General features: G+C 34.4%; 4 protein-coding genes across 12 annotated transcripts; 3 read left to right on the plus strand and 1 right to left on the minus strand.

Moving 5' to 3' along the window:
• Positions 1-452: 452 nt before the first annotated feature.
• LOC140877096 (serine/arginine-rich splicing factor RS41-like) lies at positions 453-3,851 on the minus strand. Of its 6 annotated transcripts, none has more exons than XM_073280613.1 (6): positions 3,713-3,851; positions 3,051-3,160; positions 1,840-1,952; positions 1,482-1,717; positions 798-1,055; positions 453-695 (listed from the first exon to the last, which is right to left on the minus strand). In XM_073280613.1, the coding sequence occupies exons 1-6, from the start codon at positions 3,793-3,795 to the stop codon at positions 659-661; spliced, it is 837 nt and encodes a 278-aa protein (XP_073136714.1). In that variant the 5' UTR covers positions 3,796-3,851; the 3' UTR covers positions 453-658. The 6 variants fall into 6 exon arrangements, with proteins under 6 accessions (XP_073136714.1, XP_073136715.1, XP_073136717.1 ...); XM_073280614.1 differs by having other exon boundaries at positions 3,051-3,170; positions 3,713-3,788; XM_073280616.1 differs by lacking the exon at positions 3,713-3,851 and adding an exon at positions 3,622-3,673.
• Positions 3,852-8,710: 4,859 nt separating this feature from the next.
• On the plus strand, positions 8,711-12,081 carry LOC140881040 (protein-ribulosamine 3-kinase, chloroplastic). The gene is made up of 9 exons (XM_073286017.1): positions 8,711-9,099; positions 9,741-9,894; positions 10,227-10,317; positions 10,403-10,477; positions 10,555-10,643; positions 10,866-10,984; positions 11,229-11,369; positions 11,551-11,627; positions 11,706-12,081. Exons 1-9 carry the CDS (start codon positions 8,991-8,993, stop codon positions 11,856-11,858), a joined length of 1,008 nt encoding a protein of 335 aa, XP_073142118.1. The 5' UTR covers positions 8,711-8,990; the 3' UTR covers positions 11,859-12,081.
• A 1,263-nt stretch (positions 12,082-13,344) lies between these two features.
• Positions 13,345-16,733, plus strand: LOC140881851 (UDP-galactose/UDP-glucose transporter 2-like). Of its 4 annotated transcripts, none has more exons than XM_073287478.1 (8): positions 13,346-13,552; positions 13,662-13,926; positions 14,796-14,824; positions 14,924-15,125; positions 15,341-15,583; positions 15,689-15,790; positions 15,892-15,999; positions 16,311-16,733. In XM_073287478.1, exons 2-8 carry the CDS (start codon positions 13,801-13,803, stop codon positions 16,566-16,568), a joined length of 1,068 nt encoding a protein of 355 aa, XP_073143579.1. In that variant the 5' UTR covers positions 13,346-13,552; positions 13,662-13,800; the 3' UTR covers positions 16,569-16,733. The 4 variants fall into 4 exon arrangements, with proteins under 4 accessions (XP_073143580.1, XP_073143579.1, XP_073143578.1 ...); XM_073287477.1 differs by having other exon boundaries at positions 13,346-13,548; XM_073287479.1 differs by having other exon boundaries at positions 13,345-13,926; positions 14,953-15,125.
• A 1,149-nt stretch (positions 16,734-17,882) lies between these two features.
• Positions 17,883-21,000, plus strand: LOC140882651 (zinc finger CCCH domain-containing protein 48-like). The gene is made up of 10 exons (XM_073288779.1): positions 17,883-17,981; positions 18,660-19,238; positions 19,365-19,460; positions 19,554-19,643; positions 19,733-19,834; positions 19,940-20,086; positions 20,208-20,327; positions 20,419-20,475; positions 20,561-20,658; positions 20,752-21,000. The coding sequence occupies exons 2-10, from the start codon at positions 18,669-18,671 to the stop codon at positions 20,870-20,872; spliced, it is 1,401 nt and encodes a 466-aa protein (XP_073144880.1). The 5' UTR covers positions 17,883-17,981; positions 18,660-18,668; the 3' UTR covers positions 20,873-21,000.
• The last annotated feature ends 2,791 nt before the right edge of the window (positions 21,001-23,791 follow it).

Raw genomic sequence — 23,791 nt, forward strand, 5'->3', positions numbered from 1 at the left:
GAATTATCAACAAAACATGGAGGGTTCGGTTGCAGATAGGATTCGAAGGCGTCAATTTGGAGGCATGCACATTATCGATAATTCCAGTCGAAAAAATGTTTTTACAAACCCAATCTCCTTCAATAAAATGTTATCAAGCATTTTATTATTTTTTCTTATCCTTGTCCAAAATGATTTTAAAAAGTCTCCTCATACGACAATTGTTATTCTTTTTTCATTAGTTAACCAATGAAATTTTGATATAATACATATTAATAGACAAATAGCTTTGCGTATGAAGAAATAAACTTTTTTAAGTACATAAGAGGTTCAATGAAATCACAAGAGGTTTTTAACTCTCATTTTTTTATGCATTCCACAAAGGCAAAATACACAAGTCGAGAGTTTTGTCTCGTCAAACTCGACTCAAAATAAATAATTCATGGAACAACAAGTCATTTTCCCGGCCATAGTAAAACTGGAACAGATAACAGCACCACCACAGGAGAAATTTTGCCTAAATCCAACTGATTCATGAACTTCAGACACAAGGGCAACAATTCAATTCAAAAAACCATACTACAGAACAAACACATTCTCAGATACCGGCTACGTACTACATTACATTCAACCAGAATAACGTCCACTTTCACATAAAGAAAATTCAGCTGAAGTTTCGTCATTCTTGAGATGGAGATCTTTCACCAGGCGAGCGGCTGAATGATCAATGAAGAACAAAGGTATTATCGTTGATCAGCATCGAGATTATGATAACAGTAAATCCAATGTTCAAACAAGAAAGAAAGGGAAACACTTACCTTCGGTATTTGTCCTTGGCGGGGCTTTCTCCCCTGTCAGGACTCTCCCTTCGTCCAGATCTGGGATTTGGAACCGATCCATGCCCGTAATCAGGGCTATCTCTGTCCCTGCGATAGTCATTTGGGGAATGTCCCCGACCAGAGTTTCTCCTATCAGGGGACATATCTCGACCTCTTCTATCAGGGCTGTATCCATTTCTCTTGTCGTCGTCATCTCGAATGGCATACTCGACAGAAATTACTCGATCCATGAATTTACTGCAACAAAATCGGATAATCAAAAGTGAGGAGAATGTCAAGCACAAAGTTTTTGGGTATATTCCCCGGTACGACAGCAAACATACTGCTTCATGACGTGAAATGCAATAATAATTTAAGCACGTGAAAATCGCAACGATGAATGCCATCATCAACAAAAGCATGTAGAGGACGTGAGTATTGGGATTTTAATGTTTCTTTCCACAGCACCATCAAAGCTAGTTTTTCTCCCTAACATTTCAAACATCGTGTAAAGGGAAACTAATAGGTTATATGACTGCAAGACACGTATTTGCAGAGGAACGCAAGTATTAAGAGAAACTGCAGCAGACACCAACCCCACATGAAATTAAACCTAGACCCACGGAAATGCAATTTGGTATCAAGCTACTAGCATAATCAACAAAATTCGTTTCACACACAAACCACATATGAGTAGCTACTAGTGCTCGTGTGGCATCTTCCATCGAGTCATAATGCACAAATGCGAAATTCCTTCTGATTCTGACATTCGATACCCTTCCATATGGTTCGAAATGCTTTTCGAGATCACTTGTCCTGGTATGGATGGGATCAAAGTTGATGACAAACAAAGTTTTTGAAGGTCTTCCGTTGGGTGGGGGTTTTCTTGAGCTATCAGACATCCTGCCACCTCGTTCTTGCTACAGTTCAAACTCAATAAAGTCATTATGGTAATGAATAGATCAAAACCTAAACTTTATCAGATGTTATTCCAATTGATTTATAGGGTACATCATCACAACCTCAAGGGACGTCCTAATACCTTAGTCCACTCAACGCGAAGGCGGCGTCCTTTTCTACCAAACTCTATCCTGTCAAGTTTTCGCACTGCATCCTCTGCATCTCGCTCATCTTCCATATAGACAAAAGCAAAACCTAGAAAGTCAAAAGAAAGTAAAAAGAGAGAAGGGAAGTGTAAAGCTATACCAGAAAACTTCAATAGGCAGAGAAAAAAAGTGCATTCATCGAAATGTGACGGTAACATGCCTCCAGTTGGAGACACTTAATTACCACACACTGTAACTAAACAAATTTTACCACCCAAAACCCCTGCAAATGAGAGAAAGAAAGAGAGGGGGAAATCTTTATGAAGAAAACACAACACCTGCCACAGGATCCGGAATGAACATGAAATCTATGTTGAAACATGTCGGAAACTGAAGAGTGCAAATTCATGAGGAATGCAAAAGGCAAGGGTCTCAGGAAAGTGTGTGATGGTATGACAATGGCAGATCATATTGGTTCTTTCGAACAAATACAATAACATGTATCTTGGGCACAAGCCAGAAAATAAACGGAGAGAACCATCCATCCAGGAAGATCATGGAATATCCAAACAATCCTGCATCAAAGAAACTATTGAGCTTTGGGCTTCACTACAGAAAATATGCCCTTTTAGGAAAAAAAAAAACACATTAAATATTCAGATAATAATAATTATTTTAAAAAATATGTTTATCCTTTTCCTCAGAATAGGGATTTCTTCAAAGACGAGGAATTTTATCAACAAAAACTGTCCAGCCACCAAAAAGCAAGGGTTTAGCAGGCATCAAATGTTTTCCTTTCTCATCCAGCCTCTTGTATGCCCATTCAAAGGGTCCTAAAGGGTTAGGATGAAGCAATCGATTTCAATCATCAGCGGGAAGTGTACAATACCAACGTATACCAAAAAAAATCCATCCAATAATCATCATCATCCATAATTCTTGCTACATGAATTCCGTTCCGTGTCATGGAAAATCTTCTCAACAAGAGTCAAAACAGAAAATGAATGACACTTTCAGATTTGCTAATATCACTAAACGAATCGGCACGGCCAGAACGATTTGCACCCGCAATTTTTTCACCTGTTAAGTTCCAGTGGTGCCGACCACCAAGAACAGCTGCAGACTGAGTTGGAGAAGCAAACAGTCTGTTTTTTAATTTTAATTGCATATTCCTGATATATTTGGGTAAAACTAAATGCAAACTCACCAGATTTCATATCCACCCGGTCAACCCTCCCATATTTTCTGAAAAGGCGTTCAACATCAGACTGGTGAGCATCAAACTCCAGATTTCCACAAAATATGCCCCTCATTATCCTGAGAGCTTCTGAAAAAAGTTAAGATCTTTTCACCATAAGTTCGAACGATAAATAACAGTTGTTCCGAAAAAGGGGAAAGAAAAACTTTATCTTGATGCATCAAGAGAAATTCAATTCATCAATTCACATTCCTTCACTTTCCGAACTATTAGAGAGAGGGAAGCAAAATATCCAATCAACAAGCCCGCAGCGTTAAAATTCGAAAAACTTCTTGTGCAAGTGAATTTGTAATCACCATCCCACCAAATGCCAGTCTCGAGTTCAAGCAACAAGAAACCCAACCCCCAACCCACCACCCCCAAAACGAAAAAAACTCATAGAACATGAATGATTATTTTTTTTCAAAAAAGGTTCTTAAAAAAATCAAGTGCTAGAATCAATCAAAAGTGTGTTAACAAAATTCTCCTCCACGAAGGGCAAAACATAATTCGTTTAACAACCTGAGATCGGCACACTTGCCGACAATTCAAAAGATTTTCAACAAAAAGATCTGAACTTCCAACTGAAATAATCCGAAAATACAAAGAAAATGGTTGCTGTAAGTACGCACCTTGGGAGCTTTCTGCAACAGTTCCAATTGGTCGCGCCGCCCGAAACCCTAGGGTCAATGAGTGCAGATTGCGGGAATACCATTGGGTTTAAACGACAGCGTTTGGTACTCAATTGGGTCAGCCCAAATCACGTTGAATTGTCGGGTCCTGCAATGGGTTGGGCTATATTTTTTGGGTTAAGAACAACCCTTAAACAAGTTTTTTTCTTCTTCTTTTATTTAAATAGATTCCTTCTTAGATTATTAGACATCGGTATTCCAGATTTGACTCCACACAATTCTTTTTAAAAAGCAAAAAAATTGACTCCAAACTAAAATATTTTGAGTTTGAATTTATTTTAAATTTATTGGATTCGACTGGAGCTTAGATATTATGCGTTCATAAAAAATTTTGGATTATTACGCAAATTTATTGGGCGTAAACGAACCAATACAAAAAAGTAAGATTCGAACTAATTATATTCGAGTTGATTCAAAATATTTGATCTATTGACGAGTTATTCGAACTATTGTTCGGACATTAAATTTCGAGGACTATGGTTTCGAAAATTAAACTATAGTAATAAATTAAGTGCGCGGGGAGCTCATGAATTATCGAACAAAAAAATTGTAGCTTGAGTCTAGTTCGAAAAAGAGTTTAAACATGTTCTAGTTAGGCTTGAATTCGAAAACTTCAACTACGAATAAATATCAATTCGAAAAGTTCGTAAATCGACTCGATTCATTTATCACTCTACTCATATATGTAATATTATATTAAATTATTTACTCATATAGTATGTTTGCAATGCATTAAGTCCATGTCATTAATTGTTACATTTATAGTTGATGGATTATAATTTTATATAAAAACAAAAATAAAAAATGATTTATAGGATTAAATGATCGGTGGCTCGAAAAGTGGTATTTGGTTGCAAGCCATTGGATGGAACAATAATGAAAGCTTTATCCCACCATATTGGTAGGTGGTGAACTAGTGATGACGCTTTGTACAGTATTGAAATTTTGTTTTGTAATAATGTATGCTTCTTTAACATAAAACACACGTCGATTCATTGACTATCATTTAAAAACAAAAACAAGCGCACACACAACACAACATACCAAAAATTTTGTTTAATTATTTCCATTGATGTGTTTATTGGATAAAACTTTGAACTAACTCAATAATATGCATACTATATTATCGAGGAAAATCGTATTAAACAAATTTCGTGTGATACGTTTGCCCGAAAAAATATTAATTGGAGAATCGGTCTCATGATCATGGAACAAATTATATTCACATATTCTACCAACACTCGTCAATATCTCGTTTTATGTATCCTATTTAATTTAACACGAGACAGCTTAAAAGGCAGCTCAAAAATTTACAGCTTTACAGGAAGTCCCTGAGCTTTTATTTACATGGCCGTCTGAGATATCACAAGGATTTTATTTTATTTTATATCTAAATAACTTTTGTCTCCTGTTGAATAAGTGATATAAATAATATTTGAGAAACTGAAAATTAAATTAATGTGAAAATTATTCATAAATCATATTGGATTTTTTTTTAATACTGATTAATTTTTAGAACTTGATAACTAAGGCTTGAGGCTATAAATAGTGCTTATAATAATTTAGATACGTGACTAGTTAGTTTTTGCAACAAAATAAATTAATGACTAACGACATATATATATATATATATATATATATATATATATATATATATATATATATGGTGAATTATTAGTATCATAATAATTATAATCTAAGCTTGATTTAAATGAGCAAAGTCATTATCAAATTCAATATGTAAAGAAAATGGACAAAATTATTCATCCAATATGGCTTTAACAAAATTTAATTAATTAATCTAATTTTAGTTACTAAGATGTATGATTAGTTTAATAAATAATTGAATTTTTTTGGATGGATCGAAGAGAAACAAACACCACAAAAGACACGTACATTGTTTTGAAATCCCACAAATAATTCCATCTCCAATAGCTAAAAAACATTTGTTAACCCCACTAATTAATTTATTAATCTTAATTAACGTTCCAAAATCCGTTCTTCACTTGTATAGTAAATGACTAATAAAATAAGACCTCTTCTTGCTAATTTGTCTCTATTGTATCACTTATGCCATTATTTGTTTAAGCTCTTAATTTGGCTCTTCTTAAAAAATAATGTTGATGGGACTCCGATTCTGATTTCTGATTACATTATAGTTGAGATATTTAAATAAGATTCCAAATATTATATTGGATACATGGTAAATATTTAAATCAAGGTAACTTTTATATATAGTATTATGCATGAGTTGCCAAAATATTTGAAACTGCTTAAATATATCCAAACTCATTCATAATTAAATACAATTATAATGCACGAACACTGATTTCTAATAATGGTAGAACGTGTTTTGAAAAAATAATGGTAAAACATATTATGTATGGGAAACTAATTTTTTTAGTCATATAACTTACATATATATATGTTTCATTTTTTATTATATTATAATCAGAATTATATCGCCTTTGTTCACTAAAATAATTGAAAAAAATACAAATTAGTAAAGTAATATTATAAATTGGTTGAGAACATTAGAAAAAATGAAAAAAAAACATGTCAATAACAAAACCCAAATTTAATTCGGAGGAAATTTACAATTTAAATTATAATAATTATACAGTAATGTATGTTTCAGGTATTATTTAGGATAGCTTCTTGGTAGCACTTCTTAGTTTTTTCTCAACATAATTTTGAAAATATTGTTAATGAATATCTATGAATTACTTCCTAGAAGTTCTTCAAACACAATTTAAATATATCTTGAGTTTAGCTATGTTCCTTGTTAGCCAACTACCCACTAATCCCAATTTATACATAATAACCTCTGTTTTATGATTATCAATTATGCTATTCCATGTTTTGCATAACGATCCAATTAGATGTGAGAGATTGGATTTATTTAAATCAAACACAATAAAAATGGTTCAATATTAGGATATCCAGGGTGATCTGGACATGCTGACAAATCGGACAAATGCACGTTCTACCATAGACTCACCCGTAGATGCCATGGAGAAAAGAGAAAATGTCAGTTGAAATATAAGATTGGAATTCTATTTATGGCTTATGCGTCTATTAATATATATTTGGATATAACAAAGGTGATAACTATTTTTTTTTAAAATAAACTAGAATATAATTTAGAACATCGCATCATCAGTATTATATACATATGTAGACTCTTCAAACGCAGAGAGCACAAGACTAGTCAAATTTAACATACTTCCAAACACACTTAGAATTATCATGGCTGGAGCGAAAACTACAGGAGCCACGGCCAAATCACCGGCCAAACCGAGCACATCGCAACGTCGATTCATTGGCGTAAGGCAGAGGCCGTCCGGCAGATGGGTGGCGGAGATCAAAGACTCGTCCCAACGAGTGCGACTATGGCTCGGGACATACGACACACCCGAAGAAGCCGCACGAGCCTACGATGAGGCCGCTCGTGCCATCCGAGGAGAAAATGCGCGCACCAACTTCACGAGGAACCAACCCGATCCCATCAATGCAAACAAGACAGATGACGAGTCTGATACCAAACAGGGGATCAGTTTCTCCTCTTTGAAGGCTAAATTAAGCAGGAATCTGCAGAGTATCGTGGCCAGAAACTCGGCGAATAGAAGTAGAGTAAGCGATCACTTCACTTTTGCTAGCATATTCCACTTCAAGGGATATAATCAGGGCCAAGAAACACCTCTTGATATCAAGAGAAATAATACTATGGATCATAAGATGGTGAAACCGAGTGTGATCGTGCCTCATGTTCTTGATGACAAGGATTATAATGGGGAGAGCTCGAGCGTATCGGATTACGGAAGAGAATCGTTTATCGGATTCGGGCAACATAGGCTGGATTCGGAGGGATCGGACGTGGTAGAAGTTTGTAATAATGGTTTAGGGGATCCAATGGTTGGGTGGATTACAAGTCCGGAGGTAATTACAAGCTGTGGGATTGGAAATGAGTGCTGTAGAAGTAAAAGATTCAAGGTTTCTTCTTCTGTCATTGTTCCACCAACATTCAGCAACGAGTCTCCAAATCCATGGTGATTTGATACAAAACAATATCGCCATTAATATGGATAAAATTGATATAGGTTAAGAGTTTGTGTTGATCCAGCTCAAATGAATTCCTCAGTCCCTGCCATTTCATAAAGTTTGATCTTCATTTAATCTATATGCATGGTTTCTGCCAAAAAGGTTTTATGCCATGTCAAATGTTTATGTATAACTTAAATTCTGAAGCGAAAGAATTCTGAATCCTCAAAAAAGAAATTAAACGTGCGCAAATTTCAAGTTTTGTTTTAGGACGGCATAAATACATCAGAAAAATCTAAAACAGACTTAAACATCAAGGGTGGATTCAATTTTAAATTTTAATGAAAATAATACAAGGTCTTCAAATTCTAATCAAGAACTCGAAAGCTGGCCATTAAAGCTATTGTCTTATTCTCCATGAGAAAAATGATGATTAGTTTTTTTTTTAAGAAATTGACTTGTCATAACTACGCCCAAATTGACTTGAACCTAACTCAAAAGTTAGCTTAAAAGAAAAGTTTGCCCTTGTCGATATAAAGGACCTTCAGGTTATTTAGCTAATCGACGTGGGACACATAAGACACCAACAGTTTTCAAGGATAGACATGAATGAATCAATATGCAATCAAATTTTTAAGTGAAGGATGCAATTATCAGTTGTTTACCTGTTCATTGGTAAATTATATTCTACTTCAATGCCCCAAAGAATATTTTCTCAAAGATTCACTATTTTTTCAGTTACATATATTGATAAATTTACATCTTTAGATGCATTATGAGGACAGTGTACTTGTACAGATATGATGGAATTTTTTCGGTTCTTACATCGTTAAAAAAACATTTACTCATTTACATCGAAAATTTGACCCAACCTCTTAATAAATTTAAATAAATGTTCTAAAGAATAAATATTAAACTAAATCCAATATCAATTCGCCAAGGATCTCTTGATCGACGAATATGCTCTTTAACCACACAATTCGAACTTCAGATTACTGCCTTTTCTCGTCTTTTATTTTTTTCCCTTAAAAATTGTCATCCAACAGAGACTCCAGACTTGGTAATGTGGATAAAAATCGAACCAATAGAGAGCCGGCAGGCAGCGGCAGAAGGAGCCGACGCGTAGAGTTTTTTCTTGGTCTTTGCTGAGCCGGTGAAAAAAATTGACCGCAGAAAAATGACAGTGGCTCTAACGGGACCCATTTATTTTTCCTCCTGCATTCCTTCTCTGTCTTCGCCGGCTCCTCGCTTGCGATTCTTCTACACTGGGCACAAACTGCTGACCAGTAAGTGCGGTAACCAAGAAGGGAAAAGAACCTTTTTTTTTTTGGTTTGTTTTTGAAAAACCATCTGCTAGACTCGGCTTTTATAATTGAATTTGGCTAATTTTATCCTTTTTTGGTTCAAGACTGTCCCATCATTGAGTTGTTCTTCTTGAATTTAGTTGGTAATGTTGGTTGTTTTCTGGATTGACTGCTGAGTTAGAATTGCAAAGAGGGGTTAAAGACTTGATCTTTGGATGCTTCTGAAGAGGGTTTTTGGAGCTTATTCTGTGATTTATTTTAATGGTTTTTTGCAAGCTTATTCTGATACTGAAGTGAAGATGTTGCATCATGATGTTGAATTATTGTTTGATTATCTTGTTTTGAGATGGTGTTGAGTACGTGTATTGTCCGTAGTTTCCAGAAATTATGTGTGTTGGTTTTAGAATTCTTTCCCATTCTATTGCTGCATGATAAAATAGTGCATTAGGAGTTCTGTCGTGTGGACACAAAGATCTAATTTGAAAAAGGAAAAGTGAGGACTGACTACTTGAACTTTGGAGTATACATATGAAATTGAAAATACTGGAACTTGTTTTCTGCTTTGCTTGCCATCAAGCATATCTATTTTTTGCTGGTGCAAGTAATAACTTGCAAACTGACAGTGGCGTCAATGGGTGACGATCCAATCCGTGAATGGATCCTATCTGAAGGCAAGGCGACTCAAATTACTGGCACTCGTTCAATTGGTGGTGGTTGCATCAATCGTGCCAGTCGGTATGACTCAGATGCAGGCTCCTTCTTCGTTAAAACTAACAGGTATGTGCATGCTGCAGCCACAACAGAGCTTGACAATAAATTGCAGAGTTGCATTTCCATTTATCTGTATCCTGGTCATTAGGGAATGAGTCACTTCTCTATTTGCTGTTCAATGCATGACTTACTATTTCAATGTCTCGACCTCTAGCCCTCCAATTCCCTCAGGACTGCGTGGCGTTCTCATGTGTGATCTTAAACTCTTTAGTGGATTATACGTGAGACATCCTCTGGTTGCTCAAATAGTAGTTTGAAATTCAATAGACTGTGGTAACAACGTTTTCATTGCTGCAAAGAATTTGTGACAAATGTCTTATACTGTTAATTGTTAACAGGAGTATTGGGCCAGAGATGTTTGAAGGAGAGGCTTTGGGTCTTAATGCCATGTATGCAACTGGATCAATCCGTGTACCAAAACCATTCGAGGTATGAAGAGTTTTACTTTTCTTTCGCTCTCAATGATAGCTGGTGATGTGTATTTTTCGACTATTTTTTTTCCTTGTGCATTCAGGTTGGACCACTACCAACGGGTGGCTCCTACATCATCATGGAGTATATCGAGTTCGGTGCATCTAGAGGCAATCAAGTGAGGAGCTAATCTCTTCCTTCTTTCAGTTGGTTATAATTAATCTTTCGGCCGTTTGATAACTCCCCACCCCATAGTCTATACTAGGAAGGAAGCTTGCGGAAATGCATAAAGCAGGAAAATCTGAAAAAGGCTTTGGTTTTGATGTTGATAATACAATTGGCAGGTAACTGTTTTCTCATATTGTCTAACCAGAAAAATAACTACTTTCCAGGAACATTTATCAAATATTGTACTCTTTCGCAAGTTATATACACTTGTATTGTTAAAATATTAATGTATATGTTGTCAGGATTCTGTTAACAATTTGTGAGCTTTGAACTTGTGATGTGCGTGTAGTTAACCACTTGTCATAATTGTGATACAACTGGTAGCACGCTTGATGCAGTACTCCGCAGATAAACACATGGACTTCAGACTGGATTGAATTTTATGGGGTACACAGGTTGGGTTACCAGTTGAAGTTGGCTCAACAACAATATGGTGATTATTTGATTTATGAAAAAGGTAAATCTTTTTTGTCTTTCAAGTTGGATAAAAGAATTTTTTTGGGGTGGGGTCCTAAGTTAAGATGTGCTTTATGCAATGAGATAGATAACTCCACGTGGAAACTGTGTAAATTTTGTGCTTTATGTTCAATGTTTAGAATTCAGTTTGCAAAACGGATCCTCGACTCCTCGTTCTAGAGCTGTTCCATATTCACATTCCATCTATAAAGTTTCATCGATAATTTATAAATGCACATTTTCAGGACAAAGACTGGTAAAGAACATGGCACCTCTCTTTGAAGATGCTATGATTGAGCCATGCTTGTTACATGGAGACTTATGGAGCGGGAATGTTAGCTCTGACAGCAATGGTGAACCTGTCATACTCGACCCGGCTTGTTACTGTCAGTCTTGTTTTCTGAATCTTTACTGTCTTATTAAATCGATTTGTCACTAATGCATTTGTTGAACTCGACTAAACAACTAGCGAGGGTGGACGTATCTCAGAACTAAAAATCATACTCAGTGATCTCTTTTTGAGACCTTGTTGAGCATAAAATAATTGTTGGAAGTACATCCTCGCAGATGGACATAGCGAGGCCGAATTTGGAATGTCGTGGTGTGCTGGATTCGGAGGATCATTCTACGACGCCTACTTTGAGGTAACAAACATTTGATCTCACGAGCATTACATTAGAATGTTTCTCATGCGTATTTTTGTGTGTTTGGTGGGGGATCAGGTGATGCCTAAAAACCCAGGTTATGAGAAAAGGAGAGATCTTTACATGCTGTATCATTACTTGAATCATTATAATCTGTTCGGATCAGGTTACCGCTCGTCGGCCATGTCCATCATCGATGGCTACCTGCAGATGCTGGAAGTTAATGTCTGAAACAAGTAGTTTTAATCTCTGTACATCACCGTGTTCGAATTACACGCTGTAAAGGCCACGAATATCGTGCATATATATTCACAAGGTCAACATGAATGTGCCCAAGTTTATCTGTGGGCTCAATTTTGTCTTCTGAATTCTTCGTTGCCAAATGTGTGTATGTAGGATAATGGATATAATACAAATTTTTATATTTTAATTTATACCATCTAAATTGAATTGTTGGGAGCTAAAAAGCGTGTATAAGCCAGAAATTGAATAATTTTAAAATAGGCAGTAGATATAGTATCATTAGGTAGATATGTCAAAACAGGGGTCGATCCATAATATCATTAAATGGGATGCGACGAGTCCATCTTTTAGGCGGGTCGTGAAAACATACAAACTTACTTATAATTTGGCAAGTTAGAGCGAGCTAACTCACAACTAACTGCAACTCATTATCAGACGGGACGAGTTGTTTTGTCGTTTGGTAGGTTGAAAAATTGTAAACTCGATCTATCTATTTTATATTGGGGAGGCCTAATCTGACGAGTCTAACTCATTTTGACACATGTACCCTCAAGGGTAGTGTTTAAATCATGGATTTGATATACTAGATCTCAACGCATATATCTAATTAATGCTGGAGAATTGATATAACTAATTATTGAGTCATTAGATTGTATTTATGTGAGCCTAATAAATGTATGTTTGAATATGACAAATATGTGGTGGTGTGAGGATAAATTTTGATGAGAAGAAAAAATTATAAAATTTGTTGAAAGTGTCAAGTGTTGGTTGAGACTTGAGAATTAGTGCTACATTAAATAAAAATTTAAAGATAAATGTCGTATTTTTTTAGCAAATAAATGTCGTATTTCTAAACAATATTAACATGGTAAAAGATATATAAGAGTATAATCATAAAATCATATTTTTTTTAATAAAACTTTAATTTTATGAGATAAATTTTTTATTCAGTTCGACTCATAAAAAATATACTTTTATTATAAATAAAATATGAGCTCAAAATATGAGCTCAATCGATTGTCTCACACGATATCTATACTGAGAAAATGCATTCCTCTAAGTATGAGAAATATTAGTTGTGGGATTTTTTTTAAAAATAAATCTAACATTATGCCTATTGTCCTCTTGTGTGTTTTACACTTCTATAACTTACAAGTCACGAGAAATAATTTAACACAGAAGGGACCATTGAAGTAATTCATGTTATGAATTTTTGTATTTATTTTTATTAATAACAAATTTGAAAAGCACAAAATGTATTCCCTGTTTAGAAAATGACAAATCCTTAGAGAAAGATAAAATTCAAGAGCAAGGCGAACATGTAAAAAATAATGAATAAAAAATTTGTCAACTTCAAAAACCAATTAAAAATTATTATTATTTGATTGATATAGATCCAATTAAGAAATTGCCTTAATGATGGAATCAACGCCTTATTCTTGGCAAACAAATCTTTGTAAATTCCATTGATTTGCTAAATTACTCTCCCCAACAAAAAAGATGCTTTAAAAATTCTAAAAATGCTTTAAAAATTCCAAACTCTTTCATATTCGCTCTCCAAGATCCTTGAAGGAACACGTATCCTATTCCAAAAAAATGATTTAAAAATTCCAAACTCTTTCATCTTCGCTCTCCAAGATTCTTGAACGAACACGTATCCTATACTTACACATGATTTGTACGTACGTGTGAAATGACGACTCTTTTTGTTAACGCAGCTGTAACCGATTCAATTTCCTCGTATTCTTTTGTCCTGCTGTTTATTTTTGGTTCTTCGATTTCAACATGCAGACTCATTGAATTCAGTCCACGATTATTAATTGAATTGAAGCGAATTCAATGTTCAAGACCCTTTCTTTTTTAGTTTTCGAAACGGGTTTTTGCTCTTCTCCAAATAGAGAGTGAAGGAAATTTTCCAAAATAGAAAAGGATGAAGAATGAAGAGCAGGCGCGGTCTTTGTTCGGAATCTCACTCAATCAACGGCCCAGATGGCAGCAGTTTCTCATATGTTCTTCTGGTTTTTTCTTTGGATACCTTGTCAATGGTATCTGTGAGGCAAGTGATCTGTTTCTCCCCCCAGAACGAAGCTTTTGATTCTAATTTTCGTAAAACGATTAGCAAACTGGAAATAGCAGAGATTTTTTATTGTTTGGTTTCTTGTGTGTGTTTGTGTGTGTGTGCGTGTGTTTTTAATCTTGGCAGCTATGAATTTTGAAGGGTTTACTCCTTTCTACAAGTTTTTATTTTATTTGTTTTTGCATTTTGTGTTTGCTTATATGTATTTTTTCCAATGTTTCTGTGTTGGTCAAAGGCTTGATTTTGTTTGATTTCATTGCATTTCTCTGTCATCATTAATGTGATTGCCATCTTCAATTGTTGTTTTTAGATGTTCTTTAGTATGACTCAGCATGTTTGGATATCAATAATTTAATGAATAACGACTGAGAATTGGAATTGACCTTTTCACCTTCATCTTTCAGTAATTTCCTGGCTTTTAATCAGTTCCTCTTCTGAAAATATATCTGTGCCAGTAAATTGCTATAGAATTTTGGGTTTTGACTGATGTTACAGAGAGTTATACTGTTCGATAAGGTCCAAAAAGCTTGTGGGTCAATCATTAAATATTTTTAGGGTGATTTGCAGTAGAGGCATCTGCGGATACCATACCCGCCAGGTCCTCACGGTGGGAAGAAAATGCCCGTGTGGCCCTGGTCTGTTTAACTAGTTAGGATGCATTTAGGCATAAGGTTAAGCGAGTAAACACGCATATATTACGTTTCTGCTCGCGTTCCTTGCATTTTTTTGCAGTTTGGAGGTTTCCACATAAACTTATCTGATCATGCCACTTAGTGTGCTTGCTTTTTGGCAAAAGTTTCTCTTTTTCAGTTTTTGTAATACAGTTTAGTTTTTCCCCTTGATTTCAGGAGTATGTTTACAACAGACTCCAATTCAGGTAAGATTGAATCTGAAGTATAATGATACTTGATTTTGAGCATTTTTTGGCAGTTTTGTTGTCTTGTTTTGATTTATTTGGCCATTGGTTTAATTGTAGTTATGGATGGTACTTCACCTTTGTGCAAGGTTGGGTTTACATTTTGTTGATTTATCTGCAAGGATTCACCACCAAGCAAATGGTGAATCCATGGAAGACTTATGTGAAGCTCTCTGCCGTGCTTATGGGGTCGAATGGACTTACGAAAGGTTCTCTGGCTTTTCTCAATTATCCGGCACAAATCATGTTCAAATCAACAAAGGTGAAAAGTAACTAGTTTTTTATGACTTGAAACTTTTTTCATGGTTTGATTTGGGGCTTTGTTGTCCAAGATGATTGAGATTGAGTAGTCCAATGAAATTTACTGCTTCTTTGCTCAAACGTTGGTCTATCTCTGTTTATCATTGTTGTTGTGGGATTTTGTTTATTTTTTTGATCTTGTCCGCTTGTTAGTCACCCATTATGTACTGATTTCAGGTTATACCGGTGATGATAATGGGCTCTTTTATCCCTGGACTAAGACGAAAGTATCCACCTCACGAATATTTATCTGCTGTACTATTAGTAGTTGGCCTGATTCTTTTCACGTTGGCAGACGCCCAAACGTCTCCTAACTTCAGTGTGATCGGGGTCTTGATGGTATCTGGTGCATTGATTATGGATTCATTTCTTGGGAATTTGCAAGAAGCTATCTTTACAATGAATCCTGAAACAACACAGGTGATGCACACTGTAAATGTGATTTCTTTTACCGTTTTTGGTGGTCGCGCATGATTGTCGACCCTAAATAATTTATTCTTTCTCATGAATCCAATCTTATAATAGACAGAAATGCTCTTCTGCTCGACCCTTGTTGGCATGCCTTTCTTGATCCCACCAATGCTGGTCACAGGAGAATTGTTCAGGGCTTGGACTGCTTGCTCGGAAGTATGGACTATCTAACTATTAACTATTCTTTTCCTGAACAAGAACAAATGTATTCAATTTAAATCTGTATTTATTTTCATCTATGTTGGTTTTCGATGCAGCATCTTTATGTATATGGAGTTCTTGTGTTTGAAGCCATGGCCACTTTTATTGGCCAAGTGTCCGTCCTTTCTCTCATTGCTCTGTTTGGTGCCGCCTCCACTGCCATGGTACGTAGTAGTCGTGCTGCCACCATTGCTCTGTTCTCTATCTAAAAATTCTGAAACTCTATTCATAATTTTTGCCAAAATAGTAGTTTCGACCCCGTCAAATGCATTTGTATCACCATCTTGATCGGGGCGAGCAAGTGTAAATTTCATGAAAAATGGTCGGATTCCTCTCTCGATTACATTTCAAAATACAATAAATTACATTATTCTAAGTAACACTTTTAATCATTTTTTGGTTCATTCCCATCTTATTGCTACACTTTGTGTTTGATATTGGTATTCATGTTCGTATCAACGCAAACTTCATGCAGATAACGACTGCTAGGAAAGCCGTCACGTTACTGCTATCGTATATGATTTTCACCAAGCCTCTTACCGAACAACATGGAAGTGGGTTGTTGCTGATAGCAATGGGCATCGTGTTAAAGATGTTGCCTGATTACAAGCCTTCAAAGCAAAGAGTAACTTCTATTTCCCATGCCAAGATTGAAAATATACCGCCGAGGGAAGACGGAGGAGGGTTTCAAACCGGGATCCAAGTAGATGATGAGAGAAGACCTTTGGTTTGAAAATTGAAACATATATATATTTGAAGGATGAGAATCAAATGGAGCAAGATGAAGGAAATTTTTGTTTGAAATTGATTGATACTTGGATTTTATTTATTCGCCATGTCAATAGCCTCATAGAAATATTTTCAGGTCCCTTTTCTTTAAAATTAAAATCGAGTTTAATGCAATTAATATAAAATTTTATTACCGCATTTGGGTATTTGAGATCCTAAATAAATGCTCAACAATATAATTTTATGAACACGACAAAATGTGTATGTAAAATACATCGATTGAAAGTAGTTGTCAATGTCATTAAATTACTAAGAATTCACCTAGTTTCAACTATATTGCTCAACGGATAAATTACCGAAGTCATCGTATATCATCTTCATACGACGAACTAAAGATGACAACTTAGATTATCGCACATATAATATGAATCCATATAATACAAACAAATTGTTCAGTTTAACAAAATAAGTTTTTTAAATTAAACTCTTAAAAATTATCATTTGAATCAATTTTTGTTTCAAAATATTTTAATTATACAAAAATACTTGTGACACGATCTCACGAGTCAATTATATGATACATATTTTTTACTTGAATTAATCATACAACATATAACTTTTATGTCAAAAATATTATTAAATATATACATGATTAACTCGTCTATATCTATCCTTCAAATTATACGTATTTTACTTTAAAAATATGAAAAATATACTATAAAATTATTAATTACTTTTATTATAATTTATAAGACTTTTTTTAAACCAATTTATAAGACTCTTTCAGAACAGTAATAATAATCAAGAACTTTAGTATTTATAATTTAAAATTTTTTTCAAATACATCATCATCTAATCTTTCCTTATATATAAAAAAATCTGTCACCATCTTTTTTTTCCCCTCAAAATTACCCTTATACTAAATATGTAAATTTGATTCTATTTACCCTCAAAATTATCTTATTTTATACACATGCATTATGTGTGCTTGATTATACTAGTTAACGATAAAAGTTTTGATATTTTAAAATTTAACATTAATAAATTATATAATAAAAATAAAAATAAAAATAATTTAAATATGGTAATTTTTGTTTTCGAAAGTAATGCTTTTTTTTTTCCTTCTAAATTTGTTATTCATAAAAGCGATATATTCATCTAATCTAATCTAAAATTTAAAAATATAGGAAAAGATAAATACACGTTTTTAGTAATAATTTAAAATTAAAATATTTTTTTTTAAAAAAAGATAAAGATATTTGATTGGGATTACATATTCTATAAACCCTTATACAGACAGCCGCAAGTCTCTCTTCAATTAGTTGATTCATCGTTTTCCTTTCTCCCAAATCATCGAAGATTCTATCAGGTTTTCTTTTTGATCGACCAAGAGTTTTTTACAGTTCAATCTCTCCAGGTTTGCAAGCCTTCTTCTTCGATTTTCTTCAATTTTAATTGGTACTCGATACTCGATTCATCGCAATCTATCCGTGTTCAAGAATTGACGATTAATTTCTCTACGATGACGGGTTCATATCCTTCGGCTTTGTCGTGGAGGCGATTTTTGTTTTGGAAAGTGGAGGATCTCGTGTTTAAGAGATTGTTTATTAAAATTAGCTAGGTTTGGTTACTGGATCTTGGTGTGTTGTTCGATCGACGATGTGAATTTTCCCGACCCTGATTTGAAGAAACCAAAATCTCGGGTTCTTGATGTGTTTTCTTGATTTTCTGATTTATTTTGTCGATATTCTGGGCACTGGCTAGGGTTGAGATCACGTTGTGGGTTTCCGGTTTCTTTCTGATCATCCATGGCTTTGATTATATGGAACAAGTTGTCAAAAGATGGATCATCTGCCAATACCCTGGCCTTCAAGGCCGTGGAATGTTTGGGATTGGTGTCAACTGTCAACAGATGTAGGATGAGTCATTGTTCTATTGTGGAGTGACTGGTGGAAACAGCTTTGGTTGTTACAGAAGTTCCTGAGTACTGTTGCCCTTGATTGATATATGTTGTGGTAGCTAAAAGAGTTTATGCACAAGCTGTTGGAGGGGTCGGCTTAGATTTTGATTCATGTTTTGTTTTGTTTTGGCTTAGTATACTGTAATGGCGAGCAAGACAGCTAGGAGATGCTCAGTTTTTGATCGTTTTGAGAGGCAGAATGTGAAAAACCAAGTATGCGCCTTTTGGGTGGCTGGAAAATGCAACCGCAATCCCTGCAGATTCATGCACAGAGACTCGCCACCGCCACAACCACAGCATCATCAAAATCCATCCTCATCTTTCGATGGCAGCAGTAAATCGACCTGGAAGAATCCCAACTACTGCAGTGCCAAAAAAGGCATTCTTTCAACTGATGAAAGAAAGAACTCAAATGGAAATAGAGGCCAACAGACTCAGCAGAAGGTATCGAATGTCGAGACAGCTGAATCTGAAAGGAAGAACTCTAATGGAAGAAAGAACTCTAATGGAAATAGAGGCAAACAGACTCAGCAGAAGGTATCGAATGTTGAGACAGCTAAATCTGAAATCAGACGTGTAGAAAAAGTGCAGCCAAAGCCATGCAAATATTGGATTACTGGCAATTGCGTCCTTGGCGACAAGTGCAAGGACCTTCACTCCTGGATGTGTGGTTCAGGATTGACAGTGTTGACAAAATTACAAGGCCATGATAAGGTATCTTCTATATCTACAGTTTTTAAATTAGTTTTTTGAAAATCCAGGTCCATTTCTAGTGAGTTTACCATGTTTGCAATGGATTTCATTGAAAAGTAATTGCTGGTATATTGAATTGTCACACAGGCCATCTCTGGAGTTGCTCTTCCTTCTCGCTGTGACAAGCTATTTTCAGCTGGCAAGGATAAATGTATCCGCACTTGGGATTGCAACAGTGGTCAGGTTGAAATAATTTTTATTTTTTTGTACTTTACCATTTAGATGGAACAGTGGGCTTATATTACATATTTGTACGGTAATTCTTTCTCGACGCAGTGTCTTGGCTCTGTTGATATTGACGACGATGTTGGGTGCTTGACCCATGAAGGTCCGTGGGTGTTTGTTGGATTACCAAATTCGGTGAAGGTATGAGTGGTTCTTCACAGTTTTATCACCATCTGTTCATGCCATCTCAGTTATCTCATAGTTGTACTGTTGTTTTTTATTTGGTCTAGGCCTGGAACTTCCAAACCCAAGCCGAGTTTACTCTCAATGAATTTGTTGGGCAAGTTCAATGCTTGATTGCTGATAAGGATATGCTCTTTGCGGGCATAGAGGTATGTTCTGGGGACATTCTATTTTCGACCCATGTCTCCGTATCTATAGCATGTTTAGGTCGTTTTTAAGCCTGTTTGCTTGTATCTATCTACACGTGGCTGCAGGATGGTACCATTTTGGTTTGGAAATGGGATCCAGAGGCCAATATCCCTAAACCAGCTGCAACCCTGAAGGGGCACAATGGTGCTATTTGTTCAATTACTATAGGGGGTAAGAACCTCTATACAGGTTCCAAGGACCACACCATAAGGGTACGTATCTTAACTAATTTTGATAGGCTCATGTCTGCATGCTTGATAGGAATCCATGTTCTTTACTCAAATGGATTTGGATAGGCTCATGTTCACTCATCTCGTTTACGTGTCATTCCAGGCATGGAACCTTGAAACTTTGCAGTGTGTGCAAATATTAAGTGGGCACACCGGAGACGTGACATCTCTTCTTTGTTGGGACCGCTACCTGCTCTCTGCTTCTCTGGACAACACGCTAATGGTTGGCTCTCTTGTTGTCAATGACTCAATGTTATTTGCTTCAGACACTTGGTTATTTGGCTGGTTATTTGACGTTCTTTTGTTTTAATTAGATTTGGGGTGAAACTGACAGTAAGATTATAGAAGTGGTGTGTGATCTCAAAGAACAAGTAAGTTTAAATGATTTTGAAACCAAAATTGCTAAGTCTCTTGGCTTTACATTGGTGTTTTATAATACTCATTTTGTAACGTCAGGGGTTTCTTGCCATCCGGGGCATACGTGACGTGGAAGAGAAGCCTATACTCATCTGCTTGTGCAATGATAACACTGTTGGCCTCTATGAATTACCTTCGTAAGTATCACTGATTTCGTAAGTATTTCTGACGATGAAACAAGCTTATTCCTAGAGTAGAGATTAACTTGATGGGTACTTTCTTGGCTTCAGATTTGAAGAAAGAGGCAGAATATTTACAAGAGGGAAAGCCAAAGTTGTTGAAACTGGCGTTGATAGACTCTTTTTCGTCGGCGATGACACTGGGGACCTCACCATCTGCAGATTGCAATGACTCAAAGACAGAAGAATGGAGTCTCTTTGTTATTTGCTAGAGAAAATTATTGTAATTGTAGAGTCTCAATTTTGTTAGTGCAGAATTCTCTTACTGAAATAAGATGATTTATTTATTCTTTGACTTTTCGTTTGTTCTTGCCAAATGCAAATATGTCAATCACTACTATAATTTTTCCATACGACTCAAAATGGATTGTGTGAGGTCTGCCATTCGAAAAATGTATCCACTATAGATAATTTACCAATACCTCGTGTCTTTTTTCTTAGTTTAAAAAAGAAGAAATAATTTTTAATATAAAGCAAAAAGCATATTACTAAAATGTAATTTGGTCACCGTAGGATTTTCACTTCGATAAATTAATAATTGCTCTCAACTTAGACAATTTTTTTTATAAAATTAATAATTGATAAATCGATAAGATGATAATATTTTAAAAATTCTTACATAAATCTATAGTTCAATCAACAATAAAGTTCAATCAATAATAATTTTCCAAGTTACAAGAAAATATTGAGGAAAATATAGTGAAAAAAATAAATCTTCTATTGTTTTTGAGAAATTTTAATTTAGTTGGGTTATATTTATAAATTTTATCATATCAAAACTCATATGTGACTTGTTTCACGTATTATTTTTGTAAAATGAATATCGGACACGATTCATAAAAATTACAAATATTATTTATTACAACAAACACGTATTATCCACATAATGCGGTGATTTTTATTTGATTAATCAATACAATGAAAATTATTTTGTATATAGTTGAACATTTTTTGGCTGGAATCTTTATTCTCAACTTCGACCAATTTTCTAAAAATTTTGTGATGAAGAATTAATTGATTTATGTCCATTATTCAAAACAATAACTATTTTTTTCATCGTTGTTACTATTTATTTGTCAGACTTTTTCTGAAATTTCTTTCATTTTGCTTCAGTTTTTTCTTTTTCATTTTTTTTTTGTTGGGTATAGTATAGTTATCCGGTTATGTTTGTATTTCCTTTGCATTACTTTTACCCTTTTTATTTATATTTTATAGTTTATTATTACCTTTAATGAAAAAAAACATTAATTTATAAATAACAAAATTCAATTTTTTAGCCATTAGATAAATAATTCTAACTATATAAACACATCTCGCGTGTAAGAATAATTATTCTTATCGAAAATGAATTAGAAGTATTCCGACTTTTATTTGAGCTGGACATATTATTTAACTTGCATATGTATTTATAGCAAGGTTCATTTTTTAATAATTTTAATTATATTAAATTAATTAATAGAATAAATAACATATAAACTTAAGATTTTAAGAATAAATACATAAATTTTCAAGTTATAAAAAACGTAAGTCTCAAAATAACAAATTATCTAGAGTAAAATGTTTGTGTTAGATCAGATTTCATCTTTTAGTCGCAAAAAAACGAAATGTACGAAACAAATTTAATTTTGACGTATTTAAATATTTTAAAAAATATACATTATTAAATATTTATCATTTAAAATAAAATTCAAAAGTTAAAAATATTAAATAAAAATTAAAATGTTAATTAAATATTATTTTAAAAAAATTATATTTTTCACGCTTTTTTCGAGCTTTTTCACGTTTTTTTTTTTAGCTTTTTCACGCTTTTTTGCGCTTAATATGATGAACCAAGGGGTTGACCACTTTTTCACGCCTTTGTCCAAAATAAAGTTTTTTGGTCACGCTTTACGCTTAAGCGATACTTTTTCGCGTTTTTAAAACACTGATTGCAAGTAATATTATTGGGATAAGTCTCTCATTTCAAAAAAAATATTAGGGATATAATCTTTTATTGAAAATGTTTGATTTGATATCCATACAAATTATTATTATTATTATTATTATTATTATTTTGTTATTATTATTATTAGGGGTAATTATTTTAAAATCCCTAAACCTAAACATAAATTTCTTCTAACTCCCTACATTCAAATTTTTTAGTTTGCACTCCCTAGTGGTCCCCAATTTTGATTAAACAAGTATTCAACTAATATTTTGTACTTTGACGTTGTTTTACCTATCGAACCAGTTCATGTCGTGAAGAACTATTGGTTGCGCAAGGTTTCCAGCCTATATACTTTAGATTAGGGTCCAACATGCTTCCGTAAAGTAAATCAAATTTAAATACCTCTTTGACCATAATGTCATCGGGTCATACCTGCCGAGTTTTACGAAGTGCTCCTCACACTCCAACCACGCAGTCGCAACAGATGGTTTCTGCACAAGCTCCTTCAACAACACCCAGCACAGCCTTAATTCATTTTCTACCTTAAGGCGTATGGTATATAAATTTAATTATAAAATATGAACATGAAAGAACAAGAGACTTTAGAAAAATTATTCAGACATAATATTATTACATAAATCAACTCCTTTGAAGAGGAGAAGACAACTTGTTTAGCTACTCATAGTAGCCTCGTTCTTGAAATACATAAACGAAAACTTATTACAATAGAAAGAGAAATATTACAACAATTTTATTCGTAAGAAAACTGAAGGAAATGATCGATGTCTTCAGCTTTCTCAAATGCCTATATTTATAGTTGTAGTTCCACTCGTTTCACCGAGAAACTTCAGGGAATCTTACAGCTGTCTTGTATTTCTTTATGTCATTATTGATGGCATCTTTTACTAGTGGAGGAGGCAGCTGTCTTGAATTTTTTATGCCATTATTGATGGCATCTTTTACTAGTGGAGGAATCACATACCTGCCACTTTATTTTGGCTTTATTCTCCTCACATGCCTGCTTTATTGTTGTCAAGGCATCTTTTGCTTTTGAAGTAGACCCCTGTGGAAACGCATCTTTGGTGGTCTTTGTCCACCTTTGCTTGTCTCGGAAAAATCCTTTCAATCCGTTCGGGGTCTAAAGGTTTTTCCAAATTCTGGTTC

The sequence above is a fragment of the Henckelia pumila genome, chromosome 2 (genome assembly GCF_033568475.1).
Source record: "Henckelia pumila isolate YLH828 chromosome 2, ASM3356847v2, whole genome shotgun sequence".
Taxonomy (NCBI): Eukaryota; Viridiplantae; Streptophyta; class Magnoliopsida; order Lamiales; family Gesneriaceae; genus Henckelia; species Henckelia pumila.

What these genes read in the sequence shown, in the direction of transcription:
- LOC140877096 (XM_073280613.1), bottom strand. Translation starts at nt 3,795, where the DNA reads ATGGTATTCCCGCAATCTGCACTCATTGACCCTAGGGTTTCGGGCGGC. An exon ending in CTAGTAGCTACTCATATGTG is followed by an intron (nt 1,056 to 1,481) that starts GTTTGTGTGTGA and finishes ATTTTGTTGCAG; the next exon opens with TAAATTCATGGATCGAGTAA. An exon ending in GCCAAGGACAAATACCGAAG is followed by an intron (nt 696 to 797) that starts GTAAGTGTTTCC and finishes TTGATCATTCAG; the next exon opens with CCGCTCGCCTGGTGAAAGAT.
- LOC140881040 (XM_073286017.1), top strand. Translation starts at nt 8,991, where the DNA reads ATGACAGTGGCTCTAACGGGACCCATTTATTTTTCCTCCTGCATTCCT. An exon ending in GTGTACCAAAACCATTCGAG is followed by an intron (nt 10,318 to 10,402) that starts GTATGAAGAGTT and finishes TTGTGCATTCAG; the next exon opens with GTTGGACCACTACCAACGGG. An exon ending in ACTCGACCCGGCTTGTTACT is followed by an intron (nt 11,370 to 11,550) that starts GTCAGTCTTGTT and finishes ACATCCTCGCAG; the next exon opens with ATGGACATAGCGAGGCCGAA.
- LOC140881851 (XM_073287476.1), top strand. Translation starts at nt 13,801, where the DNA reads ATGAAGAATGAAGAGCAGGCGCGGTCTTTGTTCGGAATCTCACTCAAT. An exon ending in TCATGTTCAAATCAACAAAG is followed by an intron (nt 15,126 to 15,340) that starts GTGAAAAGTAAC and finishes TACTGATTTCAG; the next exon opens with GTTATACCGGTGATGATAAT. An exon ending in CTTGGACTGCTTGCTCGGAA is followed by an intron (nt 15,791 to 15,891) that starts GTATGGACTATC and finishes TTTTCGATGCAG; the next exon opens with CATCTTTATGTATATGGAGT.
- LOC140882651 (XM_073288779.1), top strand. Translation starts at nt 18,669, where the DNA reads ATGGCGAGCAAGACAGCTAGGAGATGCTCAGTTTTTGATCGTTTTGAG. An exon ending in AATTACAAGGCCATGATAAG is followed by an intron (nt 19,239 to 19,364) that starts GTATCTTCTATA and finishes ATTGTCACACAG; the next exon opens with GCCATCTCTGGAGTTGCTCT. An exon ending in GGGATTGCAACAGTGGTCAG is followed by an intron (nt 19,461 to 19,553) that starts GTTGAAATAATT and finishes TTCTCGACGCAG; the next exon opens with TGTCTTGGCTCTGTTGATAT.